General features: G+C 40.3%; 2 protein-coding genes across 11 annotated transcripts; both read right to left on the bottom strand.

Annotated features, from left to right (window-relative positions):
* Positions 1-5: 5 nt before the first annotated feature.
* LOC115958266 (probable disease resistance protein At4g27220) lies at positions 6-9,454 on the bottom strand. 7 transcript variants are annotated; one of them, XR_004084492.1, is made up of 7 exons: positions 9,207-9,454; positions 8,236-8,414; positions 7,984-8,142; positions 7,584-7,679; positions 2,816-5,934; positions 2,649-2,734; positions 6-300 (listed from the first exon to the last, which is right to left on the bottom strand). XR_004084492.1 is itself a non-coding variant. In XM_031076675.1 (6 exons), exon 5 carries the CDS (start codon positions 5,922-5,924, stop codon positions 2,994-2,996), a length of 2,931 nt encoding a protein of 976 aa, XP_030932535.1. In that variant the 5' UTR covers positions 5,925-5,934; positions 7,584-7,679; positions 7,984-8,142; positions 8,236-8,414; positions 9,207-9,454; the 3' UTR covers positions 6-300; positions 2,974-2,993. The 7 variants fall into 7 exon arrangements, 1 of the variants encoding a protein (XP_030932535.1); XR_004084494.1 differs by having other exon boundaries at positions 2,834-5,934; XR_004084491.1 differs by having other exon boundaries at positions 2,974-5,934.
* A 1,422-nt stretch (positions 9,455-10,876) lies between these two features.
* LOC115955188 lies at positions 10,877-26,814 on the bottom strand. Of its 4 annotated transcripts, none has more exons than XM_031073245.1 (4): positions 26,567-26,814; positions 16,158-16,183; positions 13,572-13,847; positions 10,877-11,442 (listed from the first exon to the last, which is right to left on the bottom strand). In XM_031073245.1, the coding sequence occupies exons 3-4, from the start codon at positions 13,831-13,833 to the stop codon at positions 11,114-11,116; spliced, it is 591 nt and encodes a 196-aa protein (XP_030929105.1). In that variant the 5' UTR covers positions 13,834-13,847; positions 16,158-16,183; positions 26,567-26,814; the 3' UTR covers positions 10,877-11,113. The 4 variants fall into 4 exon arrangements, with proteins under 4 accessions (XP_030929105.1, XP_030929106.1, XP_030929107.1 ...); XM_031073246.1 differs by having other exon boundaries at positions 13,572-13,839; XM_031073247.1 differs by lacking the exons at positions 16,158-16,183; positions 26,567-26,814 and adding an exon at positions 15,209-15,641.
* Positions 26,815-27,998: the final 1,184 nt, after the last annotated feature.

Here is a 27,998-nt window from a genome sequence, read left to right as displayed (position 1 = left end):
ACACATCATAAAAAATTTCTCTGTATTATTTTTCTCCACAAGCCAACAGAGCAAAGAGAAACAGAAAGTGAGTATCAACACAAATTACGCAGAGTATCGATTATTACAGAAGATTGTTCAACTTATGGAAAGAGAAACACACATTCATAACACAACAGAGTTTATAATAATAAGCAAATAAGAAGACGAGGAATAAAATCACACATAAATACTTTTTAAGAGTGAAGTTCTCCTTGCTCGCAATCTCACTCGCACACACCACAGAAACATTTCATGTCAGCTTTAACTTGGCTACATATCCTATATAAGACCAAAACAGGAAAAGAAACCGTTGGTGAAATCAGTTTTACAAGTATAAAGCATATATACATACTTATGTGGTCTGTCTTACAGAGAAGATGTGATTAATAGCTGGTTGGGAGAATTAAAGGGATTTAAAAAATAAGGAGGTAAAAGTAAGTAAACACTACAAATTGATTGACAAGTCCATAAAAGATAAATCAAAGATGTGAGAGTGAAGAGAGAGACATCCAAAGTCAGGAAAACCTATGCTCAGTGCAGAAGAGTTGAAGGACATTCTTAGTGTCGGGACAGTCCCACTCTAGTGATTCCCATTGTGCTCTAATCTTTTGAAGAGAAGGGGGAGGAGATAGTTGTCCATTAAGAAGGGGCAGAGAGAGAGGGATCCTATTCAGCTTCGGACAATCATATGTCTGAATTATTTCAAGAGGATCACAAACTATTACTTTACTGTTACTACATATTGTCTTCAGTTCCTGTAGCTTCCACAAATACAAGACCCTCAAATTGGGGAGAGTGATTTTGGTAGTGCGATTCCTTCCTCCTCTTTGTTGTTGTTGTTGTTCTTCTTCTTCTTCTCCAAATTCATCACTTGCTTCTGCTATTATTTCCTCTACTTCCCTACAACACTCCACTTGAGAGTAGATTTACCAATAGCTCTTCTTAACCTTGGAACGGTATCTGTTAGTGAAGATGGACATAATTAACTAACGTTAAGTGGGGACTTGGTGCTGGCACTAAAATTCCAATTGACCATTTCCTTGGCTTAGTTCCAGAGCTGAGACCAAAGAAATAGAGTCTGAAAAACTTAATTGTGTGACTAATCAGATGGACAAAACCTCTGGCTCTGGTAGTGGAATCAGCAACTAGCCTATTCTGCAGCAGCCAATCTCTAGACTTGGACAGTAGGATAGAATATTATGGCCATACACTAAGTCAGCTTCTTAGTTAGATACCAAGGTTTGGGATAGAATCTGGAAGCTTGAGATCCCATACAAGATTACATTTTTTGCTTTAGAAAATCTTGGTGAATGTTGTGCCTCTGGGAGCTCAACTCAACAGGAGGGACATTGTGTTCTCTGTGTAAGGCTCATCATGAGGAAACTCTTGATCATATTTGAATTATATGTCCTTTGGCTCGGGTAGTGTGGTTTGGTTCTGTATCAACAAATCCTAGTGGATATTTCCTAAACACATTAGAGCTTGGGTGTGTCTCGGCCTGGTTGACTAGCAATCTGCTGAAAGATGTGTTTTTAGATGATTTTTCTATAATCTTTGTAGCTACTATCTGGTCTTTATGGAAATTCTGATGTAAGGCAGCCATGGAAGGTGATATAGTTTCATCAACTACTGTCTGATGAAGATTATAAGTCATCCAAATGCAGGCAGGGGATTGCTGCAATAACTGAGGCTTGAGCTCAAGTGAGCTGGTTTGCAATAGGCTTTTGCATAAAGACTGCGTTGGGTGGCAGCTGCTTATGCTGGATGCTGCATATAAAGTAAGCAACGGTGCTTAGAAGAGGTTCAGTTTTGTTGGGGAAGACAGGGAAGGTGGAAATATGATAGCTGGCAGTTAGGTTGCTGACTCCAAGACTGACATTATGCTTGGCTGTCAAGGAAGCTTTAACTTTAGGTTTGGGGGAAGGCCCCACTCTGTGCTCCTTTTGAGTTTTGACTACTTGTACTGAAGGGATGCAACTTCTATGTGGGATTAGAGGGTGCAGTTCCATGTTCAAACCTAGGTTCTAGTAGATTTATGAATATAGTGTGATCTAGAAGACAGTTTAATGTGGTCTGAGTCATCTACTGACTTTGTTCTGCACTGCTATTTTGTTCTTCTTTGTTGCTCTTGTTTATTTTGACTACTGTACCAAATGGAAGGGATAAAATAAAAACACTCAATACAAGGTTTCAAATTCCAAGTAATTCCCTAAATTCTATTCGTCATCATTTAAATTGATTGCTAGTACATAATTCTCACATTTAACAATGCAACAAATCTAGAAGGAACCCATTCCACACAAAAAAACTTTTCTACCATGTACCTTAATAATTGAAGACAGAAATAAGTACACAAGCATATATCAACCCTTATACACCCAATCCCCCTCCCCCCCAAAAAAAAGAAAGAAAAAAAATACAATAATTACAAAAAGTAGCAAAATGTGAAACATACGAAACTGAGCACATGAAAAATTGATGACTAGTTAAAATCTCATTACAATAGATGATTTTACAATAGATCAATTATTACAGAAGATTGTGGGAGTCAGTCGAAGAGGAACACAACTTCGTAACATAACAGAGTTTATAAATAGCAAATAAGAATAAAATCACAAAAAAATTACGTTTGAGAGTGAAGTTCTCCTTGTTGGCACTTGCACACACCATAGAAACATTTCATTTCATGTCAGCTTTGGTTTGTCAGCCAATCCTATATCAAACCAAAACGGGAAAATAAAACCACTTGTGAAACCAATTTTACAAGACTGACAAGGAAGTAAAGAGCACATACACATTTGGTCTTACTTACAGGGAAGATATGATTAATAGATGGTTGGTCTAGACGTAACAGGGGCATTAAAGGGAATTTCAGAAATATATTAGAGAAAAGATAGGAAGATAAAGTACGAAAACTACAAATTGATTGTGAGAGTGAAGAGAGAGACATACCCGTGCTTCGTAATTAGCTACTACAAAAGAAAGGGTTGAAGGACATTCTTAGTGTTAGGACAGTCCCACTCTAGCAATTCCCACCACGCTTCTCTTGCTGAAATCTTTTTAAGAGAAGGGGGAGGAGATAGTTGTCCATTACTAAGAAGGGGCAGAGAGAGAGGGAGTCTCTTCAGCTTCGGACAGCTACATATCTGAATCCATTCAAGAGAATCACAAACTATTACTTTACTGCTACTACAAATGGTCTTCAGTCCATATAGGTCATGCAATTGTAAAACCCTCAATTTGGGGAGAGTGATTTTGGTAGTGTCCATTCCTTCCTCCTTTTTTTCTTCAAATTCATCACTTGCTTCTCCTATTATTTCCTCTACTTCCAAACAATAGTCGATATGAATCTCTTCCAGGTTGCGCAGGTGTGGCAGCAACCCAGGCGGAAGCAACTTCTTTATCTTAGAACAGAAGCTTATATAAATTATTTTGAGACGGGAAAAGGTGTCAGATGGGACCCATGCCGATGCAGCTCTCTCTTTCTTAAACAAGACTCGTAAGCTATCCGAACACACAAGCTCTAATGTCTCGAGAGTTTGAAGAAGAGGAAGGGTACAAGAAGAAGAAAAAGAAAGAACGTGCTCTATTCCTTCGCACCGATCTACACTTATGCGTTGTAATTTACTTGTATGCTTCAAAGATGGAACATCACATAAACTTCTTAAATCGTCACATCTTCCGATTTCTAGGAATTGTAGGTCTTCCAGTAGCACTAAGGACTCATCTCCTCCTTTTAAATTGCAGTTTTCGAAAATTACTTTTTTGCCAATAAAGCCAAATAAAGGTATAAAAAATACGTAGGGGCCATCCCCCCGCATCCCCACTTGAATTTGGTAACATGAAAGTCGCCTGTTCTCCAAGGATTTGATATACATATTGAACTTGTCCACATCATCAAAACTGCCTGCAGAAGTCTCCAATTCCTTTAAGCTTGCCATCTCCTCTTCATTCACTACTGTTGCCTTCGAACCCCAATAAACCTTGAGGTACTGTAGATGAGAAAGTTTTGGTAAAATCCCAAGTGGCATTACTTTTAGTTCATATGCGTTCAGATCGAGGAATTCCAAGTTGACCAACATTTCTAAACCATTAGGTACTTCCGTAATTCCTGTTTCCCCAAGGTCTAACTTCCTCAATGTTGTAAGTTTTGCTAATGAAGGCACCTGCTTCAAGTTTCCACACCTTCTAAGCCTTAATGTAGCAAGATTCTCCAAGCTAAAGATAGAAATCGGCAGAGATTCAATAGCAGTATATGATAAATCAAGAACCTTGAGCCTATGCAAATGCTCAAACAAAGAATCTGGGACATTTTCTATTGACCAGTTACCTTGTAGCAACAAGGTTGAAAGGTTAGGACAAATTGGTGATACATTAGAAGGAATTCTTGATATTTTGTTGTACATCAAAGAAACCTTTACGAGATTCTCTCTCCATTTTCCTTCAGCTGAAAAATCCAAGTGACCTTCTACCATAAATTCAGGACTTGCAACCTGCAGAACCATGTCTCTTACCAAATCATGCATCTTCACAAACTTTTCCTTATCATCATAATATTTATCACTTCCACCTTCTAATAAGCAAGCATTTTCAAGTTTCTCCAATATCGAGTAGCCACTATCAAAAGCTATTTCTCTACTCTTCATTCTTGCAATAATTCCCTCATCAATCAAATGTTCTATCAACTCTCGTTTGTTAATTTGAAAGTCTTCAGGGTATAGTGCACAATGCAGCAGACACTGTTTAAGTTTTTCTTCTTTCAATCGCTCATAACTGAACTTAAGTGTCTGAAGTACCTGCTCCTCCATATTGTTAGACCCCTGTACTGATGTCCTCAACTCTTCCAATGCATTCCTCCACTCAAAATCATGAAATAAGCTTTTGAAACTTCCAGCTATCATTATAATTGCAAGAGGCAACTGAGCACAACTTTTAAGAACCTCTTCTGCAATATGTTTCAAATTTGGAATATTAAAAACATCATGACCCATTTTATTTAAAAACAACTTTCGTGCCTTCTCTTTCAAAAGTAGCTCCATTTTGATCTCTTTGCAACTCATTCCTCGACAAACATCAAGAAGGCAAGTCGTCAATACTAATTTGCATCCATTTGTTGAAGTAGGCTCTGGAATTCCTACATCCTCAAGAGCAAATGCTTCCCACAAATCATCTAGGATTAGCACATACTTCCTATCTTTCAATGCTGTGTATAACTCTGCTGCCCTTATTATTTCATCCTCAAACTTTGGGAGTTCTAATTTCAACCTGCAGGCAATGTCATTTTGTAGTTTGATAAGATCAAATTCCTTTGATACAGTCACCCAAATTACACTTTCAAATTTGTTTGACTCATTTAAAAAGAAATTATTAACTTCTTTCATGACAGTCGTTTTGCCAATGCCACCCATGCCATAAACACTAATCTTTCCAACATCATTATCTAACAAGCATGCCAAAATATCTTCCTTTGTTCTGTGGGCTGTGCTTTCTCCCACTAAGGTCGGTGGTGGCATCATTTTCCCAATGCATTTGGGCAGATCAATAACCAAACCATCAGTGAAATCACCAGCTTGATAAAGTTCTTCCACCAATTTTGTCTTCTTAAAGGCTCGTTCTCCTCTCTGCATATGTGAGGTTAACATCCATCTGGCAGGTTCCTGTCCAATGTCTATGTCATCCTTAATTTTTTCTACATTTTGAAGCCAAAGTTTAACTTCTTGCTTTGGTTTCTTTCCTGGGTGAAGTTCTAAATCCAATTTTGATTTTATGTCTTCCTCCCGGCTTTCTAATAATTCTGATTTTCTCTTGAGATTCTTCACATGTTCATCAGCCTCTATGTGATAATTGCAATATTTTCCTACTAAAGATATTATGTTTCCAACAATCGAACCTAACATCTCCATTGGAAAGACCCTGCATGATAGATGCACCCAAGATGTTGATCAGGCATATTGAAAGAGAAGAATAACAAACAAACAACAACAACAACCAAAAAAAAAAAAAAAAAAAAAAAAAAAAAAAAGATGCATACAATTTAGTCCCCAACTTTTGATATGGAGTCAATATGAACCTCCAGATTTTGTTTTGTAGTACTAATAGCTCTTTAATTCCAGACAAAGAATATAACAGTCGAACAAGTAATATATGGTTGTATTTATATTTTTTTCAAAATTTTCTTTAAACATAAAATTTTACAACGCAAAGAATAAAAAGAGGGAGGAAAGAGCTGAAATGGAAAAATATAAGGATAGAAGAAACAAGCCATGACACTGAAAGATTCTGAACTCGGCAACAAACAAATCCAAGAATTTAAGTCATACTCCCATATCTACCACCAAATTTCACTACCCTTTTGTTTTTTTGGCTCATGACCCATTGGAGTCAAACCCTATGAAGAATTTGATAGAAGGAAGTACAGTACCGATTCCATAATTACATGATCCTGACAATAATTTCCAAAACTCAAGTAATTGACCATGTATAATTAATTCTAATGATTTCCTATAATGAAGCATTTAAGTGTAGCGGTTTGTTCACAATTAAAATTAATTAGAGCTGTTGAAATTATTCGTAACATTTTAATTGTAGCTGTGATTATGTAACTAAATTATGATTGATTTGAATTGTTTCTAGAAATATTCTTGACACTTCCCCTCAAATTGAAGCATGTAAATTAAGAATGCCTAACTTGTTAAGTAAAAATTGAAATTGATCTATGCCCAATGCCTTCGTGAAAATACCTGCACGCTGATGTTTAAAGGGGATATAAGTGGTTTTCATGTAACCTTGTTGTATTTCTCACAAAGGATACGGCATTTGAGCTAGATTATGCCCTAGATTGGCAACAATCTGAATTTGCAGAGTTGTTGCACTGTAATGTTTAGTAGGCTTACAATGAGGAAAGCCAAGATTAGTGAATAGATAATGTAATCAAGTCAACTCACAACAAGCCTTAGCAATGACTATATTTGGATTTAACCAAAAAAAAGAAAGAAAGAGAAATAGTGGTGGTTTCTTGGTTTTCCAAGAAATGGGGCTGTCACCAATATAAATGCCATAAGTGGTGGTAGAATGGTGAGTCATAGGACAACTAGCCCATCTAGTCACAATGAGCTGATATTTCCATAATGAAATGCCTTGAGCTGGGGGGAACCTTTGAGGCAACAAATACAAGTCGCAGCATCAAGATGAGGTTTACGATGCCTTGCCATGAATTGACTAAGAATATTGATGGCATAAATTATGTCAGGTCTAGTAATTGTTAAATACATTGGGTAGCCAATGAGTTTGCAATAAAGTGTTGGATCCTCAAGGAGTTGACCATCAATATTTGTCCATTGAGATTATGCTCTGTAGGAAAAGAGGAGAGTTGGTTGCTAACATACTCCAATCCTAAACAATTTCCAATATGTATTTTCTATGAGAGTGCAACATACGATGTGAAGGAAGGACTATCAAGAAATTGAGCATGTAGAAATTTTTGATAGATGAGAAATTTAGATCTTATTGAATGCAAGAAACTAAAACTCCATTTTAACAGCTGCAAAGGAAAAAGTACATACCTGGTCTGAAAAGCATACACTTCTTGATAGACTCTGATTCAAGAAAGGATACACACTAATTGAAGCAGAGGAGATAATAAGAGGCCACAGACCGTCCTGTAAATTGCAAAATATGTATGTTTGTGAGAACAGTGAAGTTTGTAGTCAAAGAATCAATAAAATCTAAAGCAGAAGCATCAAGTGTTACAAAAACTAAACAATAGGTAAGGAGTCTAAGCAAGACACAAGTCATACACAACTGTGCCATTTGGGGAAAAAAAAAAAGCTTAGGAAAACAAAAGTGGAAACCTTTTTCTGTCTTTTAAATATAGTGGAAAATCTTGTAACATTGCAGCTACAGAATTAGCTAAGCATGCACTAGTCAATGAGGGTCCTCACGTGTGACTGGAGGAATGCTCACCTGGCCCCCAAACTCATATAGTTTTCTGAATATTGTTTATAATATATCTGTTGTCTTTTACTCAAGGTCCGTTTTGCAACTGGGTAATGTCCAAATTGTCCTAAAAATCTGCTTCTAGATATCGTTCATCTCCATGGCATTCAAAAACTTGGTAATGGCCTAAGAGATACAGCATATGTGGGCGTTGGATTAAATGGCATAGACGATGGTTATAATTCAGAAAGAGAAATAAAATTCAAGATGACCGGTTACCTTTAACAATGAGGCATCAGTGACATAAGTCTTTTAAACTGTCAAGAACACACTTTGGCAGCACAAAATGTACTCAAGTTGATCATATGATGCAAGTAAGGAAGCAAATTTTAAACAAACAAGCCTCGGAGTTTGATTGTTGTCATTCACGATCTTGATCAGATATATCATAGAAGAACCTGAAAGTGGACATATAGCAACGAGATTAGAGCACAACAAGCTGATCGGTGTATTTCTAAGTCCAATATGTGAAGTTGGTAAAACTAACGTACCAATATGAGAAAACTGTATAAAAGAGGGAGAAAGTACCAATACAAGAAAAATCACATGGAAGAGAAAGAAAGAGATAGCTTTAAAGGAATCAAATTGACACAGAAAGAAATTGTTCACTCTGTTTGCTTTCAAATGGAAACCACTTTTTTCTCAAAAAAAGAAAAAAAGAAAAGAAAAAGGAAACCATTCATTTCATAGTATTTTTTTTTTTTTCATAAATTTAAAGATGCACAAAGGTACTATGACATATAAAGTCTTCTTCCATCAAGTAACAAGTAATAACTAATTTTAAATGTCTTAATATCAAAATATTATTAAATCTTCATTATAAAATAGTTTTTGTCCATCCCAAAAAAAAGGGGCGGGGGGGAGTGGGGAGCGGGAGGGGGGGTTCCTTTCTCAAAATTGACAACCCTAGCAGAACAATTTTCCTGTCAATTTTATTTTAAAACTATAAGCAGGCTGGGGAATCAAGTGGTGATCTAGTAAATAGAAGAAAGGCCAACTTTTCTTTTACATAAATGAATTTTTTTAGGCAAAAAAGAAGCTAAAATAAATAGAGAATATATTAGAGTCCTTCATAAAAATTACAAACTAATTTTTAAAAAAAAAAGCATGAGTCATCTAATCATATAAATATCTAAAACCAAATTAAAAGAATACAAATTTCAAATGCAAAATCCCATCCAAGGTCTTACCGGTCCTCTCTCTCCAAAAACAAAGCCAAATCCCCAAATTAGCAACAAATGTTTAGAATTTAGACTGATTGACTGTAGTCATGCTACTGCTCTTACGAAGGAAAAAAAAAAAAACACATGAGTAGCCAAGAAGATAATCCGAAGCAACCGTTCTTGCTAAAAATGCTAAACTTTTGGTTGGAAGAAACTAAGAAATGTAGAAGCAAGTAAAGAAGAAATTGTGTGGACTTGCTTTTCAGATCAATGCAATGCAGGACAAGGGGAGACATATATAAATGGAGTCACCTACTTTAGTGGAAGATGCTGGGAAATTAATTGCCATGGTGGGGTAATGTTGATTTAATGGAGGTCAAAAATTGGATGACGTGCTTGTGTTTTATAAAAGTAACTAATCAAATATTGATATTTATCCAAGTTTCCGGACATTGATTTACATGGTAGAAATGAAATAGCTTGAGATTTTTTATACTCCTATATATCTTTCTTTCGTTCCCTGTTACGATCGATCAGTGTGTTATGATTTTCTTTCCTCAAAGCTTATTGATGTTCTGCTTTCATGTATTTGCTTCATTTTCAGCCTCTTTTGTAACCTGTCTTTCTCTCTTCTTCTTGCACATTGTTAGCGATAAACCCATAATGCGTGATGCGATTAATAAAAATTACTTAAAATAAATGGATTAAAGTACAGTTTTAGTCCTTAAAATTGAGTTTTTTTTTTCCTCTCATAATCAATCTTAAGTAAAATTTTATCAAATTTTAGTTTAGCTAATTTTCTTTCTACATAAACAACCATAACGCGCATTGTCAATAAAATTTTGTGGACAATACATGTATTTAAAAATGAATCTAATCTTTTATATAATCAAGAATTGCTATGTTACATGTTTGAACTTCATTATAATTATTGTTTTTTGTTATTATCTTCATATAATACCATTCCTTTATCTTCTAACTTTTTTAATGAATTTCTTGTTCATTTGCAAAATTTTCATCTAATTTTATGATATTGCTCGCAACAAAACTTATCAAAAGATATTCTTAAATGAGATTGTACTAATTTTTCTATTCTTGTATATTTTTTTAAAGCTATTCATATTCATGTTGCAAAATACCCCCTTAAAGTTTAAAGGTGTTTAGATTTTACACTCTAAAATTTTAGAATTTGAATTTTACTCCTTGAAATTTTGTTATGTTTGCATTAGTAGCCCCCAATCAATATTTTCTATTAAGTGCTCCATAAGCTTGTGATGCATATTTAATTCATCTAATAAAATGATGACATCATTTTATTATACCATGTCATTTTAAATTATTTAATAACTTAAATTTTTTTAGGCTACAAAAATAATGGGAGCATCATTTTATTGGACAAACTAAGCATGCGTGGCAAGTTTGTGGTACTTAACAAAAAATATGGTTGGATGGGTAGCTAATGGAAACATAATAGAGCTTCAAAGGGTAAAATTTAAATTCTGAAATTTCAGGGTATATAATCCAAACACCCCCAAACTTTAAAGGTGTGGTTTGCAAATTTAGCCTTAAAGATTAGTATATTAACAACACAAATCATTCCTAATAACCCAATTTTGCCACATCGAAACAAAGGCTAAAGAGGTGGTTTAGAGAGAGAGAGAGAGAGAGAGAGAGAAGAATCATTACACAAAATTGCAAAATCTAAGACATCCAAATACTTAATAATAAATTCATCACTCCAATATTTAACAGCATATATCATTCCTAATCACACTCAATTCTGCCACAACTCAAAACAAACACCAAAAGAGGATGAGAAAGGGGTTCCCAAAATAATTACACAAAACCTAAGACATACAAATATTTATTATCCCAATAGTTAACAATTATTTCATCACTCCACCCATCGTGTCTCCTTGAAATGAAATTGCCTTCTACTTAGAATTCTTCCTAGTTATTATGACGGTAGGAACTATCAAATCATCCAAAAATTGCCTACCTATAGATTCCTTCATCATGAAGACTCTGATCACATCCTCTGGTTTTATATCCACATTTGATTTGAAGGAAGAGATCTTCTCTGGCTTGAAATCTACAAAAGGCTTATGTATCTCTGCTCGTCCAATTAATTTCTTGCATTCTTTGATTTCTTCCTCTATTTTGCTTATCTTAGCTTGCAATGCCTTTGTCTCAACTTCATTACCCCCAGACTTTATTTCGTTATGGAGAGATTGCAAAACAATCTTATAAAATGAAGATCCACCTACAAATACAGTAGAAACACAAGAAGATTATGACAAAAGAACAATATGTGGTAGGATAATAAGGATTTGGTTCTCTTGGATCATATGTAAACTTATTTTACTCATACAAAAGACTAAAATAATAATCTGTCCCATAGCACACAATTCCAATCTTGATATAAATGGTGGTCAAATTGTTTTAATATGATTCAGTTGCTACAAGGCTTGTAGCAAAGTATTCAATGCAATTCAAACTTAATGTGAATGCTGACATCTTGTATGAATATCTGGTGAGAGGGTTATAGTACATTTGTGTTAATGAATAATGTACTCTGAATATCTTCTCTACATACACATGTGAATCTCATCATTTACATTATTAATCAAGGAATTATGATAATGGCCATGAAGGATATTTTACTTAATGACATATGAATTCCAAAAACTAAGCATATAAGTATTTCATTTGAGATGCCAAGAGCTTTGTAGCTCAATTGACAATTCTTGGTGTTTATAATGGAGACATCCAGTGTTTAAATTTACCCTCCCCCAACTTTTGAATAATCAAAACAAATAAAAATAATATTTCACTTAAAATTGGTGTAGTTTGTATAAATCCAATTGATTTGATATTTGTGAACTTGATATTTATGATAAATAGGCCTTTTCACAAAAGTAGTTTTCTAAAATCAAAATTATTGGATTCATTTAAAGTTCTCGCTTCATTATATACATACAATTAAGAATTAAAAGGGTGTAATACATTATCCTTCAAGTATTGAGAAGTTGAAATATGGGTGTATTGCGTTCAAGAATGGAAATTGACATGTTCAACATGTAATTTTTTTTAATGAAGTAACCCAAGAAATCCTAGAAAAATAAACATGGTGGCTAAGCACTTTGTGAAAATAAAGAGTCTAGCCATAAAGCCAAAAAACCACTAGACATCCCATGTGTTGTGAATTTTAAGTTCAGGAGATTTATATGGTTGTTGAAAGGGATAAGTGACTTAATAAGAAGAGGAAGTGCATGTTTATATGATACTTTGATCATATTGTGATAAGAGATTATAGCGTATTAATTCATCCATGATAAGTAGAGACCATATCTTTCTCGAAAGCACCATGTAATTCCATGAGAAGAACGGTAACATAAGTATATATGCTAATCAAGAAACCAAAAAGTAGCAAAAGGTAAGATAGAAGAACCTAATGATTTTTCACCCAAAAACCTTGTAGTTTAGTGGCATTTCTTGATCTCCTTTATGAGGAAAACCAAGGCTCAAGTCCCCCTCCCCCACTTTTAACAATCGAATTATCAAATAACCTAATGGATTTTCACTTCAACAATGTTTATAAAGGTGGAAAATGCCTAGCGCCATATAACCAAATGTATGTAGAGTAATGATGGTGATGAAAATAGGTTGTTTGACAAACTAATTACTATCTATTATTTGATTGACTAATCCTTTATATAGGAATGGGTAAAGAGTTCTCCCTTGCAGCTTGTCATTCTCACATAAATAGTGGAGAAAAATTTCATGAACACAAAGTAAATGTACATGCATCAACAAATGCAAAATGCACCAACCTAAAAGTAATTTTTATCAAATTTTATCAACAAGTGCAATATTGAATATTGTAACTATTGGCAGAATCCCATTGTATATCAAATATTTTCATGCGCACAATACCACTCTATATCGATTATCGAATATCTTTTAAGCGCATAATACCACTGCCCTATATCATGCTGTGGCAAGAATATGTAACTCTCTTTCCCAATTCCTCCTCTTCAACAAAAATTTTAATCTTGTTATCTCTAGAATTTTTTTAGTTGATTTTTTTAATATTTATCAATTTTCATTCAAATTTGAGTCTATACAGTATACATTCAAAATAATGTTCTTACTTCACTATATTAATGCTAAATTCTTGATTATATCTAATACTATTTAATCTCACTAAAGTACCAAGAACTAGGATTATTATTATTATTATTTATTAATCATTATGGACAAGTTAGAACTATTTATAAATTGATCAAAACTAAGCAATATATATATATATATATATTTTTACGGAGCATAACAAAATTAAGAGGGGGGGGGGGGGGGGGGGGAGGGAGTGTGGTAGTTGTAGCGATAGACCTGGGATGCTTTTGAGGCCCTCCTTGCAAGCAAGAACCGTGGCACTTTTAGCGAAGTTGGCGGCAATCTGACCGATCTTGGAACGGACTTCCTCGTCTTGCATGGACTGGATCACCTTCGTCCTAACAGCGTCATCAACCTTGGCAACAGCAGCCCGGCTGTAACCATAAGAGCTCGAACACCACCCCTTCACAGCCGTTAGATCAGGTGCGTTTTGTATCGCCGAATTGCTTGTAGAGGAAATATAATCCCAAATCCCCATATCAATCTTTCACTCTCAATCAAAAGAAAAGGCAGAATGTGAGTGAAGCCTTTAAGTCTACGCTTCATGCAAGAAGAATGCAGTAGCTAAACAAAATATGTACAGAACACAACTTATTTACTGCATGAAACCATCATTCAATTTAAATATTTAGTAGTTTCAAAAATTGCTTCACTAGTGCTCATTGTGGCAATTGGCACAAAACTCTTAACCTAACCATTGGAATTTTGGAACATGAGATGTAGCCTTCCTTTCTTTGAAGCATATCATGTTTCCCTGGAGGGGCAAGATGTACGTTTAAGCATGACCAACATGCAACCAGAATTGGCAATGGTAATGAGCTACATGAACACCAATTGCACAGAATAATAACCGAACATTCTCACTTTCCCACCCTTGGACAGGTGTAATGAAGATAACAGTCCACAAAAATTTCATTTTTACCATGCAAAGGCTTGTACCTTACGGAAAAGTTTAACAAAATTGAGGTCTCTTTTGCAGAGCAAAATAGTACTGCTAGATTCTGGCCAACAAGTGTATTGATTAAGCACAGGGTTGGAGATTAAGATTAGAGAAAGTAACATAGACACACAAACAAAGACACTCATACCAAAAATACGGGTGGAAAGTGAAAAAGGTTAGAACTTGATGGCAAGAAAGTTTGTGGCAGTGCAGATGAAAAAGCGACCAAGAAGGGGGGAAAAGAAAGAAAAGGCAAAAGAACATAGGGCATATTCTAGATCATGATAGAATCATTGAGAAACTTGTTAATTTTTTTGATAGGTAAGAAAAATTGTATTAAGAGGAGACTACTTACATTAAAAAAATTGAAGTAGCCAATTAAAAAAATATGTACAGACAACACAACGACAACTCCCAAACCACAACGCCAAATCCAAGCCGATCACCTATCCAATCTCACCATCTACCTTCGCACACTAACACACTCAATATCCATATGACATTTTAGATTCTTCCGTATCTAGCTCTAATCCCCTTCAAAATCCCAGACCCATTTGATCAAAATATCAACAAAAACAAGTCTGTTGGTTGGTGACGGAAAAAAAAAGGGATAAAAAACACTCCATAGCATACAGATCAATTGGAACTGAGCCCATGGCGAATTCAACATAACAAATAGTTGGATGGAACTCATTAACGGACTATTGAAGATTGATTTGCTCTGTCTATTGAGACAATTAATAGATTACACTAGTCGTTTTTTGAGAATGACTATACAACCAATCAAGTTGTGATGAAAAAAACCAAAGTGGAATCATATGTAAAGATAGAACAAGAAAAAAAAAATAATGAATGCATAAAAATATAAACTTAATCCAATTTAATTATGCCTAACATCTTGATGAATACTCACCCAAAAAGAAGGCTGGTTGGTAACACAGAAAGAACATAGAAGCAGGGAGAAAATTGTGGTGACATCTTGGTGATAGGAATATCTACAAAAGATATCTACAATCACTAAACATTAGATCCAGAGATATAGACCGCGTCTTTCCAGGGTACACCGGAACTTTTTTAGTTTTTTGAGATATAACTTAATTACTGCATAAATCCGTGATCCATGTTATATATTTAGTAGTTCAGAAATGTACACCACTTTTGGACGCTTGTTGCCAAGCCTACCTTTTTTTTCATGAATGATGCTCTTAAACAAAAAATATTTTAATTACAACACTCTCCTTGAGTGTAGATTTACCAATATTTCTTCTTAATCTAGGAGTATCCTTTGGTCTAGAGGGACACAGTTAACTGAGGTTAAGTGGGGACTGGGGATGGTACTAACATTCCAATTGACCATTTCTTTTGCCCAGTTCAGAGCTGGGAACGAAGGCACAGAGGCTGAGAAACTTGCTTGTGTGACTGATCAGATGGACAAGACCTCTGATCTTGGAATCAGCAACTAGTATTATCCGTGTATGACACACCTTTGCCAAACTCTATTGAAGTATTCTGGCCTTATACTAAGTTAGGTTCTTAGGAGGCTTGGGTGGGATTTTGTTACATCCCAAGGCCTGGTATAGAACTTGAAAGCTTTAAGATCCCCTGCAAGATCATAGTTTTAGCATTAAAAATCATTGGTGAATGTTGTGCCTATGAGGGACATTGTTGTTTCTCACAGCTGTCCTCTGTGTAAGGCTTGTGAGGAAACTCATCTTGGTAATAAATAGAGAATATATTAGAGTCCATAAAAAAATTACAAACTAGTTAAAAAAGCATGAGTCGTCTAATCTAATCACATAAATATCTAAAACCAAATAAAAAGAAAACAAATTTCATATGCAAAATCCCATCCAAGGTCTTACCAGTCCTCTCTCTCCAAAAACGAAGCCTGATGATGCCGAAGATACCACCAGTAAGCCGCATAGTCCTCGCGCATTACAAACGGCACCTGCACAATGAAAAGAAAGGACCTAGTAGAGAGTACCGGTGTGATACCGGCCAAACACCCTCCGAAAGTCAAATCAGAATTATTCTCACTGCTCTAGAATGCTAGAGAGGGTCAATTATGCGTACCTTGGTTTGTGAGGGGGCATGGTTTTTATAGTAGTAGGGCTTGCTCCCTTTTCCTTGGAGTAGAAGTCTTTTCCTTATAGGAGTCTCCTTGGGCGTATTTTGTGGGATTCTTTCCATATAGGAGTCCTTAGGTTTCATATAGCATGGGGAGCAAGTTATTTACTTATACACGCAAACGTGGTGATCAAGCATTCAATGACTGACGTCGTCAGTCTATGTTGTTCCGTCAGATCAAGCACCATTAGCTTCAGGATGTCGAGCAGCTTTATGGTACTATATGTGGAGTTCCTTCACTCTATAACGCCGTCCGCTCTTTAGAAATGCTGACGGCGAAACATGTCCCGTCACCCTAGTCCACTTATTTTATCCTCATCACTTGCCCCCTACTCCATACCTCCGTCAGTCTTTATACTGACTGGTTATGGAGTTTACTTTCCAAAGAGGCAGGGATATTGTTCGCATGGATCTGTGTATTTAATGCTTTGGACAGGTGGCTCGTTTCTATTGGCTCTGCTTCTGATGAGGTGTCGCTTCGTCTTCCGCGCCTTTTTTCCCATATATAAACAGCACCTCCCCCTCATTTTCCACTATTTCAACCCCGCTGATCTTTTGGAGAGAGAGACCGTCGCCCACTTTTCGCTAGCTTTACTTCCGTCAGCTTATCCGTCGATGTCTTTAGAGCCATCCAGAAGGCCACCATATCAGTAAGTTTTCATCTCCTCTCTTCTTTCTTCTTCTTCTTCTTTTTTTTTTTTTTTTTTTGCCTCATTAGTGAGGACGTCAGTCTAGGTACTTAGATGGAATCCGTCACTTGTAGGTAGTCAGATGTCAAGTGACGCGTCTTGTGAGGAGTCATCAGTCCGCGAAGGAGCGGGCTACGACGAGACCTTTGGTTCTGGAATTGAGTCAGAGGACTTTTCAGTTCCGTCAAAGAGAGAAACGTCAGCCCAATCTCCTGACGGCGATGAGAGTTTCGCTGAGGGAGATGAGGATGAGGTAAGAGGGGATGGAAACGACGGGGATGAAATGGATGTTGACGGAGACAATAGAGACGGGGATAAGGGATCTAGTGAAGGAACCTCGGAGGGTCCCACAGATAACCGTCCCTTCATTCTCCCTGAGGATTGGGCCGTTAACAAATTTTTGCCTAGGATGAGTGGTAAGGTTTTTAGGGAGTTGCGTATTCGTTACCAAATCCTAGACCACATCCCAATCCGTCTCCCTAGTGAGAATGAGAGGTGTTACTCCGAGAGGACCACTGACGTTGGCATGTATGATGCCATGTTTGATGCGGGCCTGAGGTTGCCTTTGACGGCTCTACACCGTCAACTTGCTGACTTCCTGGGCATATCCATCACCCAAATTGCCCCAAACGCTTGGAGGACTTTCATAGGAGCTAAAATCCTGTGGGGTAGTTTTAGTGGACGACACCGTCAGCTTACGCTAGGCGAATTTTTTTATTGTTATAGGCCCCATCATATTGCCTCGTCTAAGGGGACATATCACTTCAATGCCAGGGAAAAAGGGTTATGGCTTGTGTCAGACATGCCAGATTCCAATAGGAACTAGAAGAGTAGGTATTTTTTCGTTGAGGGGACGGATTGGGTTTGCCGTCAGGAGGAGTGGGCAACGATGCCCCGCGGCTATTTTGACAACACCTGGGCCTTTGTCAGGGACTCAGGTTAATCCCGTCAACTATGTTCCTTTTGTTTTTTTTTTTTTTTTTGAAGTGACGCTACTAACACTTGCTTCTGTTTCTTTCAGCCTATACCCGTCCGCACATAACTGACGAGCAAGAGGAGTTCACCCAACGGATTCTGGAAATCCCTTTGGAAGACCGTAAGTGCAGGGATTTGATCACCCTTGACACCCTTCACTTATACTATGGGGGTCCAGAACCGTCAGCGGCAGCTCGAAGGTTGGAAGAGTTTGCACGTCAATGTGAGTAGACTCTTATTTTCCCCGTCAGTTTCATTCCTTCGTCCCTTGCCCTAACAGTCTTTTTTGTGTTGTAGAGATGGAATCCGCGAAGCAAAGGATAAAGGCTGCCGCAGCTCTTCAGAAGAAGGAGAGGAAGGCTAAGGAGGCAGGGGGGGGAGGCATCGTCAACCCCCAAGGCCATCGCTAAGGTGACGAAGAGGAAGCCCGACGGGAGTGACAGCCGTCCCTCAAAAAAGGCTGCCGTCTCTCCTAGAGACGAACCACTAAAGGAAAAATCCCCTCCGAAGCCTAGCCATGGCGCGGGCAAGGAGGTAATGACTTCCACTAGTCCCGTCAGCAAGGGTCCCTGCCGCCTCCTGACCCATAAGGAATATGCCGTCGGGGAGGTTGAATCCTTAATAAAACCAACGGACATTGATCCTTGTGACCAGGTGGGGACGGAGGATTTAGGGGCATCAGCCCTCTTCGATCTCACCAGGGTATATTTATTATATTTTTGGTTGAACAAGCTTTATTTTGTTTTGGTATACTTTTTGACTGACGGATATGTTCCTTTAGGCCTTGGTGCGCATTAAGGCCCTTCGTGACCGTTGTGTGGCGAAGGAAGGGGTCGTCACCCGAGTTCGTAAACATAACACGAACCTGTTGAATCAGCAAACTCAGTACAAGGAAGCCGTCTGTATCCTCAACCAGGAGCTGCAGGAAGTTAAGGAGAAGCTGACGGAGGTCACCCATCAGAAGGACAAGCTCCAGGGAGAGGTGACGGATCTGGGCGAAAAGTTGCAGACAGCGGGGGCTGATGCGATCAGAGACTTTAAAGTGTCGCAGTCTTTTATCGACTCATGTGCCGGATATTATGGCACTGGGTTCAATGATTGCCTTCGACAGGTCGCGTCGGCCTTCCCAGAGTTGGATTTGTCTAGGTTACCATGGATGATGGAGATGACGGCTCTCCTCAGCCTAATCCTACTCCGGAGCATGACGATAGTGTAGTCCTAGCTCAGCCTGCTGCTAACCCTGCTGTTTCTGATTCTCCAACCATGATTGTGGATATTGAGGACCATCAAGCTGACGGCAACCCTGCTGACGTTCCTGCTGCTTAGTTTTTATTTTGCATTTTAGCCGTGTATTTATTTTGTAAACAATCGTTACATTTTAAACATTTGGCAAACAATTGTAGTTTTAAACAATGTTTAAGTGCCCTTTTGGTTTTCTTCGGGCTTTTTTTTATATACAGTTGTGTATGCGTTTATTTCCGTTGCTTTTATATCTCTTTATTGATGATGGCCCTAGACGAAATTTTGGTAAAAATTCCCGTCTGTTTAGGAACCCGTTAGTTCTTCGAACTATTGGAAGACTCTGTCGACATGACTTCGTGCCTAGTCTTCTTACCTCATTTGTTTTATGGGTTTCCTGTTGGATTTTCGGCCTTGTTTATTATTTTCCAAGCCCCGTCAGCTTGGTGACCGTCCAGTTATCTGTTCCGTCTGCTGAAGCCCGTCGGTTGACAACTTCGTTGGTTGGTCGCACCGTTTAATGGTCGTCAATCTTCAAAAAAAAATTTTAGCCATCTTACGGGCTTAGTGCAAGTCCGTGGGCTCCATATCGGCCCGATCGTGTCTGGTGAGACCGTTAATTTTTCTTATCCGTATGGTGATTGCCTCACCATTTAAGACCGTCAGCTTTTTTTTTTTTTTTTTTTTTTAGCTTTGGCCTTGATGACTGTCATCTTTGTAGATCTTTTGGTTTGAGGGTCTTGTCCATATGATGATAGCTTCATCTATGGGACCGCCAGCTTTCTGGCCTTAGCTTTTGCTGATCTTGTCATCTTAGTGGGTCCATTGGTTTTAGGACCCCGTCCACATGATGATAGCTTCATCTATGGGACCGTCAGCTTTTTGGCCTTAGCTTTTGCTGATCTTGTCATCTTAGTGGGTCCGTTGGTTTTAGGACCCCGTCTACATGATGATAACTTCATCTATGGGACCGTCAGCTTTTTGGCCTTAGCTTTTGTTGATCTTTTCATCTTAGTGGGTCCGTTGGTTTTAGGATCCCGTCCACATGATAATTGCTTCATCTATGGGACCATCAGCTTTTTAGTCCGTGTGTTATGGACTTGGTCGTTTGGTTTGTTCACTTTTACGAACTTAGTTGCCCATTCTGTGGATTCTAAGCCGTAGATTTCTAAAATAGATACATCAGCAATTTTGAATAAACTCCTCTTATTGCCATGCATTTGTAAATAAAAGTAATTAAAACCAAATCTTGCCCTTTGGGCTAAAAAAAGTATTGTTGCAAAAAAAAAAAAAAAAAAAACTAAAGTAAATGATAATTCTGAGAAGTGAGACTAAAGTTTGCTGGAAATAAAAAAAGGGTTGATCTTCATGCTGTCACTCCTACTGGTAATACTTTCGTAGGTGCTCGGTGTTCCATGAGTGTGGTAGTTTCTTTCCTTCCAATGTCTCTAGATGGTATGTGTCTTTCCTCTGCCACGACGTAACTCTGTAAGGTCCTTCCCAATTGGGGCCGAGTTTCCCTTGGGTAGGGTCCCTAGCGGAGCCCATGACCTTTCTAAGAACAAGATCTCCAACTTGGAAGTCCCTGTGTCGGACCCGAGAGTTGTAGTGTTTGGTTATGTGGTCCTGGTACCTAGCGAGCCTTTGTTCTGCTGCTACTCTGATCTCGTCTACTAGGTCGAGCTATAGTCACATAGCCTCGTCATTTTTTTTCTCATCGTGGTTGTGCACCCTGTAGCTTGTGAGCCCAACTTCTGCTGGGATGACCGCTTCGCCTCCGTACGTCAGTCGGAATGGTGTCTCTCCTGTAGGTGTCCTTGCCGTCGTCCTGTATGCCCATAATATGCTCGGCAATTCATCGGGCCATATACCCTTTGCCCCCTCGAGTCGAGTCTTGATAATCTTGAGCAAGGATCGGTTCGTTACTTCGACCTGGCCATTAGCTTGAGGGTAGGCGGGGGAGGAGTAGTGGTTCTTTATTCCTAGCTGTGAGCAGAAATCCCAAAAGGGGTCGTTGTCGAATTGCCTTCTGTTGTCCGAGACAAAGACTCTAGGAATGTAAAACTTGCATATGATGCATCTCCAAACAAAGCTTCGCATGTTCTTCTCTGTTATTGTGGCCAATGCTTCAACTTCCACCCACTTTGTGAAGTAGTCAATGCCAACCACCAAGAACTTCAGCTGTCGTACTGCTATAGGGAAGGGTCCCATAATGTCTAACCCCCATTGCGCGAATGGCCATGGGGCCGTCATCGGGGTCAGCTCTTTGGCTGGTTGTCTAATGATATTGCTGAACCTTTGGCATTTGTCACAGGTCCTGATGTAGGCTTCGACGTCCTTCTGCATGGTGGGCCAATAGTACTCTGCTCGTATAAGCTTGTGTACCAATGATCTAGATCCTGAGTGGTTTTTGCAGATTCCTTCATGTACCTCTCTCATGACATAATCTTCCTCTTCCGTACCCAAGCATCTCAAATATGGTCAGGAGAAGCCTCTTTTATACAGGACGTCTTTTATCATGACGAACCTCGCCGCTCGGATCTTAAGTTTCCTTGCGGCCTCCTTCTCGTTTAGTAAGACCCCGTCTTTCTAATATGAGACTATCGTCGTGGTCCAGCTGTTTTCAGAGCATATTTCCTGCACGTTGCTGGGATCTATTAGCGGAGAAAGCTGAATGAAAGAGAGTACATTACCCAAGATGACCATTTGTTCTGCTGAAGCGGCCTTTGCGAGGCGATCGGCTCGTTCGTTTTCTCCTCTAGGAATTTGGACAACTTTAGCTTCCAGGTCATCCACTCTTGCCCTTACTTCATTAAGGTATTTCTTCATCCTTTCACCCTTGCACTCGTAGTCTCCATTTATTTGGTTAGTGATGACCTGAGAGTCGCAGTAGATGACTACCCTTGCGGCTCCTGCTGCTTTGGCGAGGTCGAGCCCTGCTATCAGCGCTTCATACTCCGATTCATTGTCGGTAGTGGGGAAGTCGAGACGGACTATATATTCAATGGCGTCTCCTTCGGGCGATATTAGCACAATGCCGGCCCCTCCGGCTTGTTTGTTGGACGATCCATCCGTATATATGCTCCAATGAGGGGACTCTTCTACCCCCTTGTCTTCATCATGGGTGAATTCAGCTAAGAAGTCTGCGACGACCTGTCCCTTGATGGCGATTCACAAGCGGTACTAGATATCAAACTCGCTCAGTTCTATAGCCCACAATGCCAATCAACCCGCAGCTTCGGGATTGCTCATTGCCCGTCGTAACGGCTTATCGGTCAGAACGTTTACCGTATGGGCTTGAAAGTACGGTTTGAGCTTGCAGGCTACCGTCACTAACGCAAAGGCGAGGTTTTCCATAGGTGGATATCTTTCTTCAGCACCGCGAAGCGCTCGGCTTGCATAGTACACGGGCCTTTGTACTTTTTCTTCTTCTCTGACTAAGGCAGCACTCACAGCTGCAAGGGAAACGGCTAAATAGAGAAAAAGCTCCTCTCCTGGCTGTGACGGGCTCAGCAGCGGTGGAGAGGAGAGGTAAGCTTTCAATTCTTCGAATGCTTGCTGGCACTCGGCAGTCCACTCGAAAGATTTCTTTAGCGTTCGGAAGAAGGGTAGACACTTATCCGTTGCCCTTGATACGAATCTATTTAGTGCTGCTATTTTTCCGTTAAGGCTTTGCACCTCCTTCACATTCCTCAGTGGTGTCATCTCCATGATCACCCGGATCTTGTCCAGGTTTGCCTCAATTGCCCTTTGGGACACCATGAATCCTAAAAACTTTGCTGCCGTAACTCCAAAGGCACATTTTTCTGGATTGAGCTTCATGTTGAAGGAGAGAAGCGTGTCGAATGTTTCTTTAAGATCTGCCAGATGATCTTCCTCCCTCTGGCGCTTTACTAGCATGTCGTCCACGTAAACCTGGACATTCCTCCCAATCTGTCGTGCGAACATTTTATTCATTAGTCTTTGGTATGTTGCTCCTGCGTTCTTCAGGCCGAAGGGCATCACTTTGTAACAGAAGAGGCCTTGACTGGTGACAAAAGACGTCTTTTCTTGATCAGTTCGCACATTCTGATTTGGTTGTACCCTGAGAAAGCGTCCATGAAGCTCAGCAACTGATGTCGGGCCGTTGAGTCTACAAGTACATCGACTCTGGGGAGGGGTAGCTATCTTTGGGGCAGGCCTTATTAAGGTCGGTAAAGTCCACACACATCCGCCATTTCCCGCTCGCTTTTTTGACCATTACCACATTTGCTAACCAGTCGGGATAGTACACTTCCTTGATGAAGTTTGCTTCCTGTAGCTTTCGAACTTCTTCTGCTATGGCTCGGTCTCGCTCGGGGGCGAACATCCTCTTCTTTTGTCGGATAGGTGGAAAGGCAGGCGATACGTTCAATTAGTGCACCATGACTAAAGGATCTATCCCCGGCATATCTTTATGACCCCAGGCGAACACATCTCGATTGCCTCTGAGGAAGGTAATGAGTTCCTGATGGATAGCGGGGTGAGCGAGTGTTCCAATTTTGGTCGTTCGGCCAGGATCGGAACTGTCAAGGTATCTCTTCTAACTTTTCTACTGGCTCTGTTACTATCTGGTGCTCTTCTATGCTTAAAGCCTGAACCTGATCTTCCATTTCCATCATGGCCATGTAGTATTCGCGCGCGGCCATCTGACTTCTGCGTAGCTCCTCTATTCCGTAGTTGGTTGGGAACTTAATCATCAGGTGGTAGGTGGAAGTTACCGCCTTCCATGAATTAAGCGTGGGTCGTCTGATGATAGCGTTGTAGGCAAACGAGCAATCGACCACCAAGAACGTCACGTCCCTGATTATCTGCTGAGGGTAATCACCTCCTAATTACGGACAATGTGACCGCACCTAGAGGGAATACCCAGGCTCCCTCCGAAGCCAAAGAGCTGGGCATTTGTCGGAACCAACCGCTCCCTGTCGATCCTCATCTGTTGGAATGCTGGGTAGTATAAAATATCTGCTTAACTGCCGTTGTCGACCAGCACTCGGTGCATGTTGTATTCTTCCACCCGCAAGCTGATGACTATTGCATCATCATGTGGATGGTGAAGGCGTCGTGCGTCTTCTTTTGAGAACCCGATTATGGGGCCTTCTCTTCATGCTATCTTCGGCACGACTCCCGTCAACTGAACATTCTGTACCATCCGAAGGTAGGTCTTGCGGGCCTTCTTAGATGACCCGGCAACAGTCGTTCCTCCTACGATCATCCTTATGTCCCCTATCGAGGGACTCGGTCACTCGTTATCCCGTCGAGGGTGTTGGTCTTGTGCAGGAGGATCCACCTTCTCCTTGCTAACGAATTTCTGCAGTTTTCCTTGTCTAATAAGGGCCTCAATTTGCTGCTTGAGGTCATAGCAATCAGCCGTATCATGACCATGGTCGTGGTGGAAACGGCAATATTTATCCCTGGAACGTTTGTTGGGATCACTCTTTAGCTTTCCCGGGAATGTCAGAGCCTCCTCGTCCTTGATCTGCATAAGGACTTGATCTATCGGGGCTGTCAACGGAGTGAAGTTCGTGAATCTTCCTCCCAGGGGCTTAGGGCGCCTCTCGTCCCTTCGGTCTCCTGTTCTTGTCTTCTTTCGTCCTTGGTCCTGCCGAGTTTCTTCTTGCCTTTCTCTTTTCCTAGGCCTCTCTTCTCGGGCTAAGAGCGCGTCTTCAGCGTTCATATACTTTGTGGCACGATAAAGTACTTCTGACATGGTTTTTGGGTCGTTTTTGTATAGGGAGAACAAAAACTTACCCTTCTTCAAGCCATTTGTGAATGCCGCAACAAGTATCTTATCGTCGACTTCGTCGATCGAGAGCGCCTCCTTGTTGAATCGGGATATGTAGGCTCTTAGAGTTTCATCCTCTCACTGCTTCATGCTCATCAAGCAAGCCATAGACTTCTTGTACCGATGGCTTCCAATGAAGTGTGTGGTAAACTGAGCGCTAAGCTCTTTGAAGGTGCTGATGGAGTTCGGTGTCAGTCGGCTGAACCATATTCTCGCTGCGCCCTTCAGCGTTGTAGGGAAGGCCCTACACATGATGGCGTCCACTACTCCTTGAAGGTGCATTAGGGTCTTGAAGGTCTCCAAGTGGTCCAGTGGGTCCTTGACTTCGTCATAACTGTCTATCTGCGGCATGCGGAACTTACTCGGTAAAGGGTAGGAGTTAACGGTGGCGGTGAACGGCGAGTCAGTTCGGTTGACAAGTTCGTCAAGATCGCTTGATACTCGCCCCTTGAGAGCGTTCATCATAACCTCCATTTGCTCCTTCATGGCCTGCATCTCCGCGATAATAAGTGGCGAAGTGGTTTCTGCGAGGGAGGGGATGCTTATGTTATGTCGTTCTGGTTTACTCAGGGCGTTGCTGGCCTGGGGTCCCTCCTGGTTTCTTCTATCGACGCTGGTTCCTTCTTGATCTGCTCCTTGGTTGTCTGGTGCAGCATTCTTTTGGCGCAATTGCTCTTCTAGGTCGCGGTTTTGTCGGGTGAGGCGTTCCACGGCCGCGACGAGAGTCTTGACTCGCTTCTCAAAGGCGGTCGTGGGTGGTTCTTCTTCTTAAATGTCGTTAGTGGTTGCCATTAAGCCGGTGAGCCCCATGTGACTTTTGTGTGGGAAGCGGTAATATGACTTTACACTACGCGGTTCCCACAGACGGCGCCAACTGATGATGCCGAAGATACCACCAGTAAGCTGAATAGTTCTCGCGCACTACAAACGGCACCTGCAAAATGAAAAGAAAGGACCTAGTAGAGAATACCGGTGTGGCACCAGCCAAACACCCTCCGAAGGTCAATTCAGAATTATTCTCACTGCTCTAGAGTGCTAGAGAGGGTCAATTATGCGTACCTTGGTTTGTGAGGGAGCATGGTTTTTATAGTAGTAGGGCTTGCCCCCTTTTCCTTGGAGTAGAAGTCTTTTCCTTATAGGAGTCTCCTTAGGCGTATTTTGCGGGATTCTTTCCATATAGGAGTCCTTAGGTTTCATGTAGCGTGGGGAGCAAGTTATTTACTTATACACGTAAACGTGGTGATCAAGCATTCAATGACTGACATCGTCAGTCTATGTTGTTCCGTCAAATCAAGCACCGTCAGCTTCAGGATGTCGAGCAGCTTTATGGTACTATATGTGGAGTTCCTTCACTCTATAACGCCGTCCGCTCTTCAGAAATACTGACGGCGAAACATGTCCCATCACCCTAGTCCACTTATTTTATCCTCATCAAAGCCAAATCCCCAAATTAGCAACAAATGTTTAGAATTTAGACTGATTGACTGTAGTCATGCTACTGCTCTTACAAAGAAAAAAAAAAAAACACATGAGTAGCCAAGAAGATAATCCGAAGCAACCGTTCTTGCTAAAAATGCTAAACTTTTGGTTGGAAGAAACTAAGAAATGTAGAAGCAAGTAAGGAAGCAATTGTTTGGACTTGCTTTTCAGGTCAATGCAGTGCAGGACAAGGGGAGACATAACTAGAATCGCCTACTTTAGGCTGCGTTTGTTTCGACTTCAAACTGATTCCGGAAATGATTTTCCGGAAAATAGGTGTGTTTGGTTGGTCCGGAAAATTCTATTTTCCGGAAATTGAAATCCGTTGACTGAGAAAAAAAGGGTTTGACCACGGAAATGAATTTCCGTCTCTATTTTCGCTTCAAACGATTTCCAGAAAAAGAGAGAGAGAGAGAGAGAGCGCGCGCGCGCGAGGGAAGGAGGAAAACACAAACCCAACAACCCAGAAAACCCAACAACCCAGATCGCGCGCGATCGGACGATTTCGCCGGGCGGATCGACGATCTCGCGACGGCGCGATCTCGCGTTCGCGAGATCGCGATCGACGCTTCGCGAGATCGCGCCGGATCGAGATCGCGATCGACGGCGCGATCTCGCGAAGCGTCGTTCGCGAGATCGCGCCGTTGATCGCGATCTCGCCTTCGCGAGATCGCGCCGGATCGAGATCGCGATCGACGGCGCGATCTCGCGAAGCGTCGATCGCAATCTCGCGAAGCGTCGATCGCAATCTCGCGAATGCGAGATCGCGCCGTCGCGAGATCGCGCCGTCGCGAGATCGCGCCGTCGCGAGATCGCGCCGTCGCGAGATCGCGACGTTGATCGCGATCTCGCCTTCGCGAGATCGCGCCGGCGAGATCGCGATCCGCCGGCGAAATCGCGATCGCGCGATCTGGGTTGTTGGGTTTTCTGGGTTGTTGGGTTTGTGTTTTCCTCCTTCTTTTCCAAACACTAGAAAATATTTTCCGGAAAATTTTTTGAAACACAACCAAACACACAAAAATATTTTCCTTTTCCGGAAATTAGCATTTCCGGAAAATATGTATTTTCCGGAAAACGTTTTACGGCAACCAAACACAGCCTTAGTGGAAGATGCTGGGAAATTAATTGCCATGGTAGGGTAATGTTGATTTGTAGAGGTCAAAAATTGGATGACGTGCTTGCCTATTAATTATATAAAAAGCGACAATACTGCTACAGTATTCTGTACTATAAATTTTGGTTTTGTGAGTCATTCTCTTTTGTCCGTCTGTGGAGGACTGAACTCTGCTATCTACACTTTACTGTTTTGTGTTTATCTCATCATTGTTTTATTATTATTTGGGCTTATCATTGCTTTATTTGGGCTTAAAAGAAAAACTTTCATCTTACTA

Source organism: Quercus lobata, chromosome 8, assembly GCF_001633185.2.
Source record: "Quercus lobata isolate SW786 chromosome 8, ValleyOak3.0 Primary Assembly, whole genome shotgun sequence".
In the NCBI taxonomy this organism is placed as follows: domain Eukaryota; kingdom Viridiplantae; phylum Streptophyta; class Magnoliopsida; order Fagales; family Fagaceae; genus Quercus; species Quercus lobata.
The sequence above is the reverse complement of the archived record's forward strand: the minus strand, read 5'-3'. Positions and strand labels throughout refer to the sequence as shown.